Source organism: Nicotiana attenuata, unplaced genomic scaffold, assembly GCF_001879085.1.
Source record: "Nicotiana attenuata strain UT unplaced genomic scaffold, NIATTr2, whole genome shotgun sequence".
In the NCBI taxonomy this organism is placed as follows: Eukaryota; Viridiplantae; Streptophyta; class Magnoliopsida; order Solanales; family Solanaceae; genus Nicotiana; species Nicotiana attenuata.
Genome location: NW_017671461.1, coordinates 37716 through 54089, shown reverse-complemented (window position 1 = coordinate 54089; position 16374 = coordinate 37716). Strand labels below are relative to the sequence as shown.

At 36.6% G+C, this 16374-nt stretch overlaps 1 protein-coding gene across 2 annotated transcripts in view; it reads left to right on the top strand.

Moving 5' to 3' along the window:
- Positions 1-1040: 1040 nt before the first annotated feature.
- The window catches only part of LOC109208435 (protein RST1), an 18451-nt gene continuing 3117 nt past the window's right edge, over positions 1041-16374 (top strand). The window contains exons 1-21 of one of the 2 annotated variants that reach the window (XM_019371539.1): positions 1041-1566; positions 2138-2419; positions 2563-2646; positions 2791-3058; positions 3323-3573; positions 4080-4260; positions 4348-4538; positions 4704-4804; positions 5480-5555; positions 6756-6887; positions 6961-7042; positions 7618-7690; positions 9120-9288; positions 10925-11055; positions 11137-11228; positions 11612-11697; positions 11787-12002; positions 12095-12172; positions 13840-14022; positions 14517-15398; positions 15519-15815. In XM_019371539.1, the coding sequence (XP_019227084.1) occupies positions 1180-1566; positions 2138-2419; positions 2563-2646; positions 2791-3058; positions 3323-3573; positions 4080-4260; positions 4348-4538; positions 4704-4804; positions 5480-5555; positions 6756-6887; positions 6961-7042; positions 7618-7690; positions 9120-9288; positions 10925-11055; positions 11137-11228; positions 11612-11697; positions 11787-12002; positions 12095-12172; positions 13840-14022; positions 14517-15398; positions 15519-15815 (4242 nt within the window). In that variant the 5' untranslated portion in view covers positions 1041-1179. Of the gene's footprint in view, positions 1567-2137; positions 2420-2562; positions 2647-2790; positions 3059-3322; positions 3574-4079; positions 4261-4347; positions 4539-4703; positions 4805-5479; positions 5556-6755; positions 6888-6960; positions 7043-7617; positions 7691-9119; positions 9289-10924; positions 11056-11136; positions 11229-11611; positions 11698-11786; positions 12003-12094; positions 12173-13839; positions 14023-14516; positions 15399-15518; positions 15816-16374 lie in introns of those variants that run through there. The other variant, XM_019371540.1, reaches the window with a different exon arrangement.

The window sequence follows — 16374 nt, the reverse complement described above, 5'->3', positions numbered from 1 at the left end:
AGAAAGGGTTTTTTCCCTTTTTTAATTTTTTTGGTTAATTATATACGTGTTAAGAGTTTATTATAATTACACGTGTCGTTCACTAATTGGCTCATTTGACACGTCATAGGCAAGTGTAACTCATACATATGATCTGTTGCACCGGGGTATTTACTCGATCTACTTAATAAACACTTGCAGTGTCTAAATGATAAAAGGGTCAGTTGAGTGGTTCAGTTGATCGTTGAGGACAACTTAAAGGGGCACTTTATGTATTTCACCTTAATAAAATAATATTATTATGAGTTTATTACAAAATATATTGCTACTTTATTAATATTATGTATATTAAAATGCATATAATATATGTCGGTGTGTGTGTGTAATTTTAAGTTTTACTATTTTTATTATTATCTATGTGCATATAAATTTTTGAGTTTTGATTGTTATTACTAGATTTTTTCTAATTTTAATTAAAGTTCATGTAAAGTGTAAATAGATAATTTTTACAAATTTATTACAAATTTACCTCTATTTTATACTCATTAGTTTTTTATTACATGTATTGTATTAAAAAAACTCTCACTCTCTTTTATTCTCAATTTTGTAAATAGATTGAGTTTTTATTGCTATTAATAAAATTACTTATAGAGTAAATTATTTATTATAATTTTTTATTTATTTATTTATTTCACTATTGAACATCATTCACTTATATTCTTGACTACTACTTCTTACTTTTTTAGGTTTCGAAAAAGTTTTTTTAATTTGTCTATAGGTAAGTCAATAACATAAACTAAAATAAAAAAATATCATTATATTAAAGAATGAAAATAAGAGATAAAAATTATAAAGGGTAAAATAAGCATTTTAAGAAGTCACCTTTGACATGAGGAGTAGAATGATAATTGTTTAAAGTTGGAGAATGACTTTGATATTTAAAACAAATCGAGGGATATAAATAATTTTAACCCAAGTTTAAAGGGTAAATTATGATTTTTCCCTAAATTAATGGATGTAAGATACTATTAGATACAGCATTTCCTAATTACAACTCCACGCTGAGTTATTTCCAAAGAATTTATACCCCTGCTGCTTTACTTACTTACCCGCCAGACTTCCTTCTCAATTTTCGTTCTGCAAAATCTATGCTAGCACTGGACTTTCGCATGTTATACGAATCCTTTTACTTCGCCGAAAATGGACTCTTACACTCAACTACTGGAGAAAATTCGAATCCCTCAACCATCACTGCAAAAATTCGCAGTCATCTCGATCTTCGAGAAGCTTCGATCGGCTCCGCCGCACTTGGACTCCGACTCCGGCCCTGGAACAGACGCTATTACTCAGTGCCTTCATTCCACCTCAGCTTCTGTCCTTGATCAATCCGTTCGAGAATTGTGCCGCCTCGTCAGAGACTCCAAATTGGACATCTCTCGCGGGTTACTGGAGCTGCAGTCTGCTCTCGAAGGTTCAGATTCACGCTTCGTCAACCTTTTCGTCAAAGGCATAGGGTTTCTCGTCCGGTTAGGGTTCCAGAAGAACTCTTTGCGGTTTCTAGCTTCAGAGGCTCATCCATTTGTCAAGGTAACTACCACGTCAGCACAGTTAAATACAATGTGAACCTTTGCAGTTTTAAATTTGAGTATTCCGTCCGCGGTGCTAGGGCTAAGTTCAATTAATCACAGAGCTTAGAATGGATCACTAATTGTGCTTGAGGATACATTGTACACACAGTATAGGCACCTGGAGTACTAAACGGGATAGGTGTTGCTCATTCCTTCCCAATTAATGTCGTCGTTTTTGACTGGGTAATTTAGAAAGAAAAACAGGCTTTCGTGGTCTAAAACAAGTCATAGATACATGTGTGGTTATAAATCATTTCATTAAGGGTAACATGAGAAGTTTAAAGGTAAATATTATTTCTAAACATAGAAATGTATCATTCTTTTTGGGAAAAACTAAAAAAGAAATATCATATCATAAATTGGGACGGAAGTAGTTTGGTAACTGGCGCATCAAACTTTGACTGAGCAAGAAACTTATTGTTAATAGTAACAATCGTGCTCATTCTGGCAGTTTTTGAGCAATTAGTGTCTGATGAGTTTATTACCTTAAAAATCTCAAATCTGATGCGAATCATTTAATGGCTGGGCAGGTTCTTTCTTGTCGCTTGGAGGTTCAGACGGAGCTAGTGCAACAAGTGATTATTTTTATAGTGCAAAGCAAACATTTGGGAATGGTGGAAGCCTGTGAATTCTTGGTACCTGTCTTGAATTATTCAATTGTTAGGATGCCCTCCTCTGTATCAGTTTCTTCATTTATAAGAAGTTTGATATCGTCATTAGCTGGACTTTGTTGTTCGATTCCTGGGGAGGCCATTCCTATTATTGAGCTCCTCACTGGGCGTTTGAAGTTCTTTCCATGCAATAATTCAGAAGTAAGTGTATTAATTTATTGTGCCAAGTGTGTTGATTCCTTTTTATTCTCGGCACAGTATCTGTTCGTCCGATGGATGCTTGCTTTCTGGTAGAAGTTTTGCCATCAGTATTTAAGTGCTTAAGTCCTGTGGTTAATGTGCAGGATTTTACTAATATTTCACACTGCCTTGAATGCATTGTAGATGCATATGTGGTGGTCTTGCAACGATTGGTGGAAATGGGATCGGTATATTAACTGGTCTTTCCTTTTTCTTTACCATTTTTTGAATTTTATTGAATTTTTAATATAAATTTACATTTTATTACATTTTTAAGATTTATATTGCGGTCTAGACTTACTAATTGCAAGTGTGATCATCAATGCTAGCAGCTGCTTCACGAAGCTCAGTTATGTGGTGTGGAGCTACTGGATGCTATGTTGTGTATGAATCCAAAGCACACGAGTTCAGTTGAGAACATTTTAGAAGTATCAAGGCGCATATTGATTGCGCAAAAAGATCTTGGTTTCGGTTATGTGCCTGAATTATCAACCATTACGCTGTCCTTGTTTATGATACTTGTGCAGTCTGAACTTGAACACGAACAGTTCTTGGCGGTGAAACTTATCCTATTTCTGTTGAAGTGGAAATATGAGAATGGTATGGTTACTAGTATAAGTTGATTTTCTGGAAAAGGTTGGATATATATATATATATATATATATATATATATATATATATATATATATATGCAGAGTGTTACAATTGCCTTCCTTTATACATATTTGAGTAGTAACGTGCTAAATAGTGAGTTTATGAACACATTCTCTTTTGAGAATATCCATACGCTTTACTGTATAAGACCTATCTGTGTTGCTTATTTTTCGCCACTAGCTAAAGAAAATTGTTAAACTACTTTTGCAGAGCATGATGTCCAGAGAGATGCATATGATTTGAATGAAGAGCTCTTATTCATCTTCCCTGCTATCAGCCTTCTTTCTTCTCCATCTAAAATAGTAAAACAAGCTGCAACCGATTTGCTTCATATTTTGGGAAAGCTTTCGAATAAGCTACTTATTGCACAAAAGACCGGACAGCCAAATGCAATGAAATTTCCTTCCATTAGTACACCCAAGTACATAGTCTTCAGACTCTTGCAGCACTTGTGGCTTCAGGTTTATTTCATTGTCATGGACCTCAAAATTATATATTCTTTGTTAAAGTGTGTAAATTGTATTAGTTATGACACCTATACTTAGTAAGTGAAAGGGACATTGACATATGTGTTTCTTGTCAATTTTTACTAGATCATCTTACAAGACTTCCTCTAACACCCCCCCCTCCCCCCACCCCCTCTCCCAAAAAAAAATGTATATTCAAACACGCAAAAAGAAAAAGACAAGAGAAGAGGGAAAAAGAATAAAGCTAATTTCACGCTTGAATAGCAAGAGGTAGAACTATATTCCATCAGTTTATTCCAATAACATTCTATGAGTAGCAATGATAGAGTGTTTAATGGATCAATCAAACTTTGCAAGATTCTTGTCCTTATTTTTAAGCGTCGCATAGACTCAGTGATGTCAAGGGGCAAGTGAAGCATTTATTTACATATTATTTTTTGCTAATGCTGCTCCTATTGGAAGTATGTTAAGTACTTCCCCTCTAACAAGTGGTTTTTCAGGACCTATCTCCATTATCTGGTTCTTTTTATCCGAATTATGTGCCTGGTTATGACACTTCCATTAAAGACAAGAACTATATATCAAAAACTTGGAGCTCCTTGGTAACCGACCACATGCATCACATCATTGCAAGAAGAAAGTCCTTATCCATCTCACAGTCTCAGGAGATCTTTCCGACCAGTTAATTCCTAATAAGCTCTTCCTGTTGAATTTAGGTTGCACTTGCAAAATTTGGTTAAAAATCTACAATATCTGTTGTATCCTCAGATATGCCCATGATATTCAGTGCGGTTGCCTGTGTCCTCCTCACGCATCAAACATATGGAAGCTCTTCTGTTGATATCTTGTCTAATAGCAGCAATGTGGATCCTACACTTGGTGTCCCTTTGTTGCTGGTCATTCAGTTCTACAACCATATATTTTCCACGAACACAGGTGCTGATTGTCATGGAGTTCTGGTACGTCAAGATTTATTAGCCATTTTTGTTAATCTTCTGTATTTTCTGGTGGATGACTTCTCATTACTTGGAAACTTCAAATGGAACCATTGGAGATCTTTTGCTTGGTTTTACTTTGGAGTCTGGAGGACTGATGTTCACTTTTCTGTTTCAAAAAATGTGCAGCTAAAACTTCTGGAAATGCTACCGTTACTTGCGTCTCATCCTGCAATCATACCTCTCATTATTCAGACACTGTTGCCTATGCTTCAGAATGATAAGAAACCGTATGCTGACTATTACTCTCTTTTGATATCTGTTGTTTTTTAGCAGGTGGATATATCTTATTGCCTATGGAATATGGATATGTGTTGTATTGATTGATCATTTCCTTTCAGCATATAAGTTGTCTTTCTCATGAATGTTGTATGTAAATTGCTTATCATTACGTCAAACAGTTCATGTGGAAGATTGGCAACTAGCTCTTTGCGTGAGAAATATATGAACTTTGATGGTCTTAGAGTTGTGGTCAATTTTCACTATGTTGTGCATTGCTTGCTTTTAAGGGTATAAAATGATTGGTTATGAAACTCATCAGTTATCTAGCTAATAGTTTTCTTGTGTACGTGACTTTTGATAAGTAGGGTAACAGCTAGCTGCACCATCTTGACTTGTGCTACTCTTACTTTTTTACTGGTGGTTTATTCGTGAGTAAGTTGATTACATCACAACGTGATAGAGATAGGTTATGTCTCACATGCATACATGCCGTGCTTCTCCTGATCAAAGTTTATTTGCTATTTATAGCCTTTTATTACTAGAGCTGGTGAGAATGATAGGATATTAGCATACTTGGTAATGATCTAAGGTTTCTGATAGTATACATTCTACTGAATATGGTGGGATATGCTGTTCATAAGTTTATCTGATAGTACTCTTGATGTATATTTTTTGCCTTATAGCGTTCTATTTGCCACTGCAATTCGTCTACTTTGCAAGACCTGGGAGCTCAATGACCGTGTCTTTGGGACCTTGCAGGCAAGATTATCAACCTTATAATCATTTAATAACTATCATTATTTGTGCTTCTTTCACTGCTTGCTCGTAATGAGCTTGTTATATGCATATGACAAGCTTGGCCTCTGAGATAAATGTCTTTGCCTCGGACAACTATACAGTAGCTTTGGACTGTTGATGAATAGATACTTGCTAGGAGAGGATGATTTGCCTTTAAGACTGTTTTATCCTGGTGCCTATGGTGCCACATTATGTGCTTAAAGTCTTAAATGTCCAGAATGTAACAGAAAGATTTATTTAAAAGGGCAGCCTGGTGCACAAGGAATCCCACATTCACGCAGGGTCCGGGGAAGGGCCGCACCCCAAGTGGTGTGATGTAGACAACCTACCCTAATGCAAGCATTATGGAGACAACTTTACCATTGCTCCAAGGTTCCCCTTCTAAAAAGATTTATTTAAGTTACTCAAAAAATATATTGACTATATAGTATTTGTTCCCGCAAAAAAAAAAAAAAAATACTGGCTATATAACTATCATCTTCTTGCATTTTTTCAATGATTTGATACTTCCATGGCCAAGTTAATTGTATGGTTTTAACTTTGTGGCATACTTGGTTACCTGATAAAGAAGCTTTTTTCCTGAGGCCCCAATTTTCAATATATATTGCATTCTCTACCCTAGTCAGCTTGAATCGTTAATCTTTCTTTTTTAATAAGTAAAACATATCATACAGAAAGGCTCCTAGCGCTGGGTACCCGAATGCAGGAAATGATTGGAAAATCGCTAAAGATATAAGCCAGCTAACAGATGAACTCTTTTCCTCATTGCAAATCCTCTACTAGACCGAGAGTTTCTATTGGTTTGGTCATAGTTTTCTTTTATCAAATTTTAGACAAAGTGACTTGGAATGGTATAGTCCAGTCTTTTAAAAAGGAATAGTTTTAGCAGCTACTGTGGTATGACACCAGAAATTTATCGACTAGAATGAATATATCAGTCAAAGTTTTCTTTGATGATTGAAGAATAATTACATGTTACTCTGTGTTATCTGAATAAAAATTGATGAACCATGAACTATCTCGTAATAAATTGATTCAAACTGAAGATAGGTAGTTCTGAAGTTGTTATTGTAAGTTTTGAAGTTTCCATGTCAGCATGTTAGATTACACTTATTATGTTGTACAGAGAGTCATTGTTTTTCTTCTTCTGGTGAAAACTAGGGAGTACTACTTGCAGATAGATTTACTCGGTTTGCATCTCAGAGAGATATCTGCATTAGTATGGCTGTTTCCATTTGTGATATCTGCAGAAGAAATCCTGATCGTGGAGTGGACCTTATTTTATCTATTGCGGTATGCTCTTCTAGTTGGATTATTTAGTACATTGTAATTCCAATCTCCTTAATAATATTGTTTCAATTAACAGGCTTGTATCGAGAAACAAGATCCATTAATTCAGTCTCTGGGTCTCCAAAGCCTTAGCCACCTCTGTGAAGCGGACGCCATTGGTAAACCTACAAATTTGTGCTATATCTTCAAATGTCAATTTCGTAAGAGATGTTGGTAATTTGACATAACCCCTCCAGATCCATCCTAGATGCGTCTGCAACTAAAAAAGATTGCCTTCTTTTTGAACTGGAAAATATACTTCCCCATGAAAAAGAAAATAGATTTGCTGGTTAACACAACGTCTCCAAGATTGTTATAATGCATCTAATTTGTGTGCCGGAAAAGATAGGTACTTTTTAGCTATTTTTGTTGTGTTGGAATGATAGATCTCATCAAAGATGTAGTGTTGACAGATCTAGGAAGAGACTGAATGCAGCTTTCCCTCAATATTTCCTTATTAGAATTTGGAGGATAACATGTGTTCTTCTGCTTCTTTATTTGTCATTCCATTGCTTTCTTTTGAGAAAGTAAAAACCTTAGATGTGGTCAAGAGGTAATGAATGATTCTCCATGTCCTTGCAACCTATAAACTCTAGCTTGCTTTTTGACCCTCTTTCTTTTCACATACAATATCCTTTTCAAATTTCTCTTCTAGTTTTTGCGTGGACACCAATTATGTCATGACTTGTTTCAGATTTTTATTCTGCCTGGGATGTGATTGCAAAGCATGTGCTAAACTACTCAGCAAACGCCATGGTTGCTCACAGGCAAGTAAAGGTTATCACACATTTAGTAAACCATGAAGTGACTATCCAGAATCTGTTTCCACTGATCAAATCTCAGAATGATAACTCCGATAATTAATTTTGCTATATCTCCTGGAAATGAACAAGTTACTCAAATATTTGCTGTATGGTAGTTGTAAGTTTTCTCTGTGATTACTTGTAGGGTCACTCACAAATTTGAGTTTTCTTGTGTATAACTTGTCTAGAGTCTAAAGGTTTCAAGTTGAGTAGGACGAAAACAGAATACTTGGAGTGCAAGTTCAGTATTGGGATGCATGAAGCTGATGTGGAAGTGAAGCTTGATACACAAGTCATTCCCAAGAGAGAGAGTTTTAAATACCTTGGGTTTGTAATACATGGTAATGGGGAGATTGACGAGGATGTTACTCATCGTATTGGAGCGGGATGGATGAAATGAAGACTCGCATATGGTGTTTTGTGTGATAGGAATGTACCACCAAGTCTTAACGGCAAGTTCTACGGGGCGGTAGTTAGACCGGCTATGTTGTATGGAGTTGAGTGTTGGTCAGTCAAAAAGTCTCATGTCAAGTAACGGAAATGAGGATGTTGAGATGGATGTGGGTATACCAGGAGTGATAAGATTAAGAGTGAAGTTATTAGGGACAAGGTGTGCGTGGCTTCTTTGGAAGACAAGTTATGGGAATCGAGGTTGTTATGGTTCGGGCATGTGAACTGGAGAGACACCGATGCCCCGGTTAAGAGGTGTGAGAGGTTGACCATGGAGGGTCAGAGGAGGGGTAGAGGGAGGCCTAAGAAGTACTGGGGAGAGGTGATTAGGCAGGACATGACACTACTTCAGCTTACCGAGGACATGACCCTCGATAGGAAGGTGTGGAGGTCGAGTATTAGGGTTGTGGGTTGACAGGTAGTCGAGAGTTTTTCCTAGTCTCACAAGCAGTATTAGTGCTAGTCTTAGTTTACTATTCCTAGTTCCTTGTTGGTACACGGTGTGTCATTCTTAATGGTAGTGTTGGCACTATTCTTGTATTTTCCCATTGCTAGATCTTTGCTATTACATGGCCATTTGCTTTCATTGTCATATTACATTGTTGTTGCTATAGTCTGTTTGTTAATCCTTTTTCTGTTCCTGAGCCGAGGGTCTACCGAAAATAACCTCTCTACCCTCATAAGGTAGGGATAAGGTCTGCGTACGCTCTACCCTTCCCCGACCCCACTTGTGGCATTTCATTGGTTTTATTATTGTTGTTGTTGTTGTTGTGTATAATTTGAAGGTGCATGTTTGAAAGTTCTGTTCATTTCTTTCTAGCTTCTGTCTTCCTTTTTCATCATTTACTCTATTCATGAGCATTGCATGTACTCATATACTCTCCATATTTATTGCCAAAATGAACAATCATTTCAAACTTTTTCGTTCTATCTCAATTGTCAGCCTCTGTCTTCTTTTGACATGGGGTGCGATGGATGCTCAAGCATACCCTGAAGCATCAGTACATGTGTTGAAGATACTATGGGATATTGGAACCTCCCAAGACTTCAGACAGGCTTCCTTATGGTCCAAAGCTCGGGCATCTGCCTTTGTGGCATTAGCCAGTTATGAGGTAGATCTCGTAATTGCCCTTGCTATGTACTCCAATATTCTAATAGAAAAATCTCAAATATGCATGGGCCCCTTGCGTTCATTGTGCTCTTGCCTGATAAAGAATCTTAGCATCTAACCGAAAATCTTTAATGAAATAGGTGAAGTAACCCAAAACATATATGAACCATTTCGGATGTCCTTGTATACTCAAATGTGCGGCGTTACATGTATCCAACAGTCTCCCATATTTGTAACATTCTTTTGAGGTTCAAACTGGATTTGGATGCAGACTCGAGTATGAGAACACTTTACCAAAGGTTAGCTTTGATATCATGTCACAGAATTTAAGCATCCAAATCTTGAAGGGCAGTTTGGTTACTTGTTTACTGGAAAAAATCCTACTCAAATTCCACATTAATTTTCGGCTGTTTTGTTGCCATTTTTGGTTTTCATACGAATACCCATGTTAATTACGGAAAAATACCTGTAGTATTTTATACCAAAATCAATGTGGAACAATATAACAGAATATTAGCAATAAGAGCACGTAAAAGAAAAAAAAATCCTTTATATTAGAACTTGTTTAGTTAATATATTATTTGTTATCTCTCAGTTGTTTCCAATAATATTTGTAGTATTGATGGATTTTATAAGAAGCTGCTTAAGAATAAACGTTTCGTGCCCAGAAGAGGAATTCAATATGTACTTATTCATTCATCTGATACTGTAGAATATCCTCTTTTTATATTTCATTATAAAATGTTCTTATTTGAGATAATAGACAGAATTATATTTTAATTTTTAATTAAAGTTTGCTAATTATTTTTTATTACATATGATAATAAAAGTAAATATTAAATTGGATAAAGTAATGCAAATAGGTCAAAGATATTAGTGAAAACAAATCTTTATCAAATATATAACCAAACACTTGTTTTAAATTATACTCTTTACAGCTAGATTTAATGCGATTAACCAGACATCTAATAACAAATGGAGATAGTACAGTGATTATCATCAAGCGATCCCTAAGGCTATAAACTAAGTTGCTTGGACTCGGGTACGGGTATCCGATACGGTGACGGATCCGAGTATCGGATTCGGCAAAATCCAAATTTTAAGATTCGGGTGCGGATCCGATATGGATACGGGTGCGGGGATTCGGCTAATAAAAAATAGAGCTATAAAAATATTGTAAATTTTGAGAGATATTCTGTGAAAAACTTACATGAATATTGTACAATTCAATCTTTCATTCTCCAAGATGGACATTATTCTTTCATTGTTCTAAATCTGTTTTATTTTTGATTTTGAGAAATCAAAATCTTAATTTTTCTCCCAAATTTGTCGATGGACTCCGGTCAAAGTGTCCGAAGTTAGTTGACCGTATCCGGGACGTATCCCGTCCCCGTATGTATCCGTCCCGTATCCGGACGGGGACGGCACCAAAAATGAAGAGTCCGCGCAACTTAGGCTATAAATGAGTAGCTAAGATCTTTAAAAATCACTTTGGATACTTCTTAATCAATATGGCTATCATGTTACTTTCCCATGACTTACAGCAACTTGTGTCTCATGTGCTCAGTTCATGTGAGTTTTCTACTTGATAACTCCCTTATCTCATAACTATTGTCCCAAAATCTGCATATCCTTAGGTAGAGCATCTCGAAAGAAGTATTCCAGATTTCAAGGACAAAAATTTGGAGTTTCTTGTGTCCGAGACTGACCCTGAAGTGCTTACTGCTGTGGAAGGATTTGAAGTCAAAATTTTAACTTTTGAGCACACGTGAGACACACTGTAGTTATTTTCTTCTTTTTAGATTAAAAAATTATCAAAGATGCCAAACTACTGCTTTTATTTTTGCAGCACCCGTCGAAGATTAGTAAAACAGAAAAGGGTGTCTGCCAACAAAATTGAGAAGCTGTTAGATGTCTTCCCGCGTCTCATCTTCGCTTCAGGTACCGACATACTGTTTCTCTATATGCCCAGTTATTTTCTCTGAAGCTTGTCATCTGGCTTGCCATGAATCAAATATGCTTTTCTTGTTGGCGAGGTATTTTCCCCCTCACAGCACCTAGGTAGCATATTTTTATAACTAACTCTTTGTTTACATTATCCTTAATCACATAGAAATGATCATTTGGCTCCTTGACTAAATGCAAATAAGTCTAACATGTAGCATCTGAATGGGTCTATAGATATCTTGATAATGAAGTGAGCTTTATCCTGAAGATTTGGTGTGTGTTATAAATTGTGTCAAAAGTAGAATGCAGATCATATTTTATTCGCTCTTTGCATCCTTATTCAAATACCTTTTTTATCTGTGGCAATCAACGAAAAGAAAGAAGAGAAAAAGAATTACCTGGTGCGGCTCTTTTTTGCCTTTCCTTCACAAAGAAAGATTCAAGGAAGGCAGGAGCAGCAGAGGTAAGATAACTGAAACATGGGACTACTGATTTTTTTTCTTTGTGTTCTGCGAGTGCGAGGAATCTTCACGTGCATTATTTGATGCTCAGGACTTGCAAGATGTACAAGCTAAATATGAGGCCTCACTGGTCGATATAGCAACATCTCTTCAACTATCAAGAAATATATTGATTGCAATTCTTTCTTTGCAATCATGGAAGCCCTTCATGCGGAGGTGGATGAGAGCCCATATCTTGTTACTTGATGCTAAGTTGCAGACTGCTGTTCTGGACAAAGCTCCTAAAGCTGCTATGGAAATTCTGAAGGTATTTGTACTCTCGACTTGTTTATTGATGTTTTGTTGATTTTGGGCTCCATTGTCAGCATTAGAACTTCATGTCTGCATTTTATAATGCAGAGTATGATAGCAATTGCAGAGAGAATGCTCCCTCGATCTGCTGAGAATATCGCATTAGCTGTTGGAGCCCTTTGTTTGGTAATTTATTTTTCTCATTGCTTTTTACAACAATTCTACTCGAGGGTCTGATTTTGTTTTCAACTCATCGATTAGATGGAGTGTCTTTTGCTAAATAATTTCTTGAAAAGCAATGAAATAATTAAGTGGATTAATTTTCTTCATTAGATGGAAACAACTTTTGAGCCAAAGTCAAAGAGAAAGGAATATGAAAAGAGTTTCTTAGTGCATCAATTTTGATTTGACTTTCTGTATATGAATAGCTGAGCGTGTATGTAAGTGCAAAAGTGATGATACCCTTTCGCCCAGAATACCATTCTCAGTGGGAGCATATACTGCTTTACTTGTTACTATGCATTTCCTCTTGAATCCTTTGAGGCCTTGGTAATAGATCAGCCTCTTGGACGATTGATCTAATATGTGGTGTTAGATTTGATGTATGCTCTAAGAATGACGATTGAAGGCACCTCCGTAAGTATTTCTCATCATGATTTATGAAGTACTTCAATTAAATGCAATGTGAAGAGCAGCTCGTCTCACACTTGATGGAATGATAGCTGGGTATAGCTCATGAAGGAGCCAAAAATTCAGCTTTTCATACGAAAACTTGAATGTTTGGGAGATTGAAGTTTTGTGATAGAGAATGGGTTCATAAGAGGTACAGACGAGGAAGACTGAGAGGAAGGGGGGAGACAATGGTCACTGTTAGCCTGAGAGGAGACTTGTATTTACAGGGATTGTCATTTTTTTTTTTGTTGAGATGGTAATAGATCCAATATATTAATAAATCATCAGCACAAATTTTGTACTGGAACCAAGATTACATCAAGAAGAGCTAGGACAAAAACTAAAATTAAACTTCCTTCTTCTTCTTACAAGGAGCCTAAGACTTCTACGATTGAATCCTGGTCATCTATATATTCTGCTTTACCAAAAACTAAAAAGAAGAATGCAATTCATTTTGATCTTCTGTATAGGGCTACTTATATCTTCAAAACACCTTGCATTCCTCTCCTTCCAAATTGTCCACCAAATGGCTGCCGGGACAATTTTCCATCTATCTTTGTTCGATGTAGAGCTCCCCCCGTGTTCCAGCTAGACAAAAGTTCATAGGTTCTTCCTGGCATTGTCCATCGGATGCCCCTGATGTTAATGAACAACTCCCACAGCTGTCTTGTCACTCTACAGGGATTGTCATTTAAAGGCAAGATACTAGCATCGCCTGAAATTGATTCTCATTGCGACTAAAACGTGATATGAGATCCCATCTACTCATAAGTGTATTTTACCCTGGCACAAGTATTCAGCTTGTGTATGTTTAGTAAGCAGATTAACTGCATATACTGCCAAAGATATGATAGAATGGAAAAACTAAAGATTGTGAGCAATACTTTCAAGCAAGCTATAATCTTGTCAAGGAAAAAAAGACTCCGTTTGTGAAATAGCTTGCTGTTAAAACCAGCATCACTAATCCTGAATATAAATCAGTTTGATATGAACAAATTCCAGGTAAGACTTTTTGTCAGCAGTTTATATCGTGCTGTACAGTAGTAGGAAGTCTCACATGGATTCCTTTTGTCTAAAATCAGTTCAGGGACTAGTATTTTATTATTTTGTAGGCTGCTTGGTATTTGGAAAAGTATGCTTTACAGATCTTCTGTATCTTTGACAGTGTTTCTTTCTTCCAGGTGCTGCCCGCTTCTGCGCATGTTGTTAAAGCGACCGCCTCGAAGTTTTTGCTGGATTGGTTGTCCCAACATGAACATGAGTATCGCCAGTGGTCAGCAGCAATCTCTCTTGGTGTGATATCAAGTTGCCTACACCTCACTGATCACAAGCAGAAATTTGAGAATATCAATGCACTGCTTGAGGTATGAAATTGATTTGTTATTCTCATTTGTTATTTTTCATATTCAGTGATCACAAACGGTTGGATTAGCCTTGTTGATCTCTTTATTGTAATCATTTTTTTTGTTTATTGCCTATGACCTCTCAGACTCGTTTGCATTTGTTTGGAATCAAAATATTAGACATGCGTGCTTTTGTAGGTGTGGTACTTATCAATACTAGATTAGAGTGCTTCTATTTACTTGGTATCTGCATTTAAGGTCCGGTTGCTCTTAATATGAAAAATATGGATATGCATTTTTTTCGAGGATAAGAGGTTTTCGGTAGAAATTAAATGTATCATTGTAGTCAATGGTAATTTTCTTGTTATGACGGTGGAAACTAGGATCTTTCTTGCAATTAGCAATGTTTATAATAATTGAATGAAACAGAATGAACATAATACTTGATTAAGCAGCAATTGAAGTTGTAGAAAAGTTAGATTGCCCAAAGCATGCTTAAAATGAGGTCATTTCAGGTTGCATCTGTGAGCAAAAGCACACTTGTGAAAGGAGCTTGTGGAGCTGGATTAGGTTTTTCATGTCAAGCTCTTCTTGCCAGAGCTGATGCTGATGATAATGCTCACCTGGGCAAAGCGACATACAAGATAGAGGAAGTAGACTTGTTGAGAAAGATCATCAGGACCTTATCCCAGTTGATCTGTCAAGTCACACCTTCTTCAGCAGATGTTCTTGAAACTCTATCGCTATCTTTTCCTCTTGACTCAGATAATCTGAATTCAGAGATTTCTGGTTTTCTTGGTTCGACCAGCGAGAATTTAGAGGAAGATGTGTGGGGCATTGCTGGGCTTGTATTGGGTTTGGGTAATTGTATTGGTGCAATGTACAGAGCTGGGATTCATAGTGCTGTTCTCAATGTGAAATCCTTACTTATTTCGTGGATTCCACACCCTACTGAAGTTACCGCTATGAGCAAAAATCACGAAATCTTATTATCTGTGGGCTCGTGTCTTTCTGTACCTATTGTAATTGCCATGTGTCAGAGGTTTGAACTTACTGATGATGCAGATATGGAATATCTATTGGGTTGCTATAAGGAACTTATCTCTGAGCTACTCTCTGTTAAAAGATTTGACACCTTCCACCAGAGCTTATTGATGGCATCTTGTTTGGGGGCAGGAAGCCTTATTGGTGTGGTTTTGAATGAAGGGTTGCACCCTTTGAAAATTGAACACATTAAAGAATTGCTTTTGTTGTTCAGAAAAAGTTACTCTGACTCCAATCCTCCTCTTATTCATCTGGGTGCCATGCTTGGTGTTGTAAATGCATTAGGAGCAGGTGCAGGGACACTGGTTGAACCCCACCCTTTGCGCTCATCACATGCTGCTTCTGATCAGAAGGTGAAAAACTTGGTTACATAAGCATATATATTTTTTCAAATGCTTAGGAAAGCTATTGGAAAACCAGATAGACCTGTATCGTTTCATCTCTTTATCTTATGATTTTTCTGTTGTCTGCAGGAATCTTCTTATATATCTAGTCCTTTAATTACAAATACTGTTCTTGAGCCTGAGTTAACTTCACTAGTACAAGAGATATTCCTAGTTGCGCAAAATTATGATGCTCATCAGTTACAGCAGCATGCGGCATGGGCAATTTCTTTTCTTAGACAGCATTTGTGGTTCAAAGAACCTCAAAATGATGAAACCACCGCAGAGAATGATTCTGCTGGATTGAAGACTGTCTTACATAGTTTTCCCGAGGACAGCACTGTCATGAAATTGTCTTTGTGGCTAATGCATCTGAACTATCTCGGGGTAAAATTCTTTTGGTTTTTACTTATTCAATTACAGTGTTATTATGTTTAAGCGGCATTCTTCCTGTGGAGTTCTGTAGGCATTTCTTGCATTATTGGTTATGAGATGCACAACCTATTTTTTTTTCCACCTTTCATATTGTCATTCTCTTTCTTAGTTGTTCGAGCTTCAACAGATTTGTCATTCTTTATTGGCCGCTTTATTTGAGCTTCCAATCAGCTCGTAAAACCTTGCAGTGAACTTGGTTTTGCGTATATCTACAGCACTGGTTTATTTTATTAGCAATAATTGTTGTTCTTCCTAAGCAGCACAAGTCTCATTCTGAAACTAGTTTATTTTGTTAAGAATAACTAGTTGGCACATAATTTAAGCTTTAAGTGTGAGATTCTTCCTGGAGAAGTGACTCCATATCTTTAGCAAATTATTTGCAGACTGTATGCTACTTCTAAGTTTTATTCCTATTCTTTTAAACAATACTAGCACAAAAGAGTTGCTTTCTGCTGAAGATTCATTTAATATATTGGAACTTGTTACTTTGTGCCCCCCCCCCCCCCCCCCC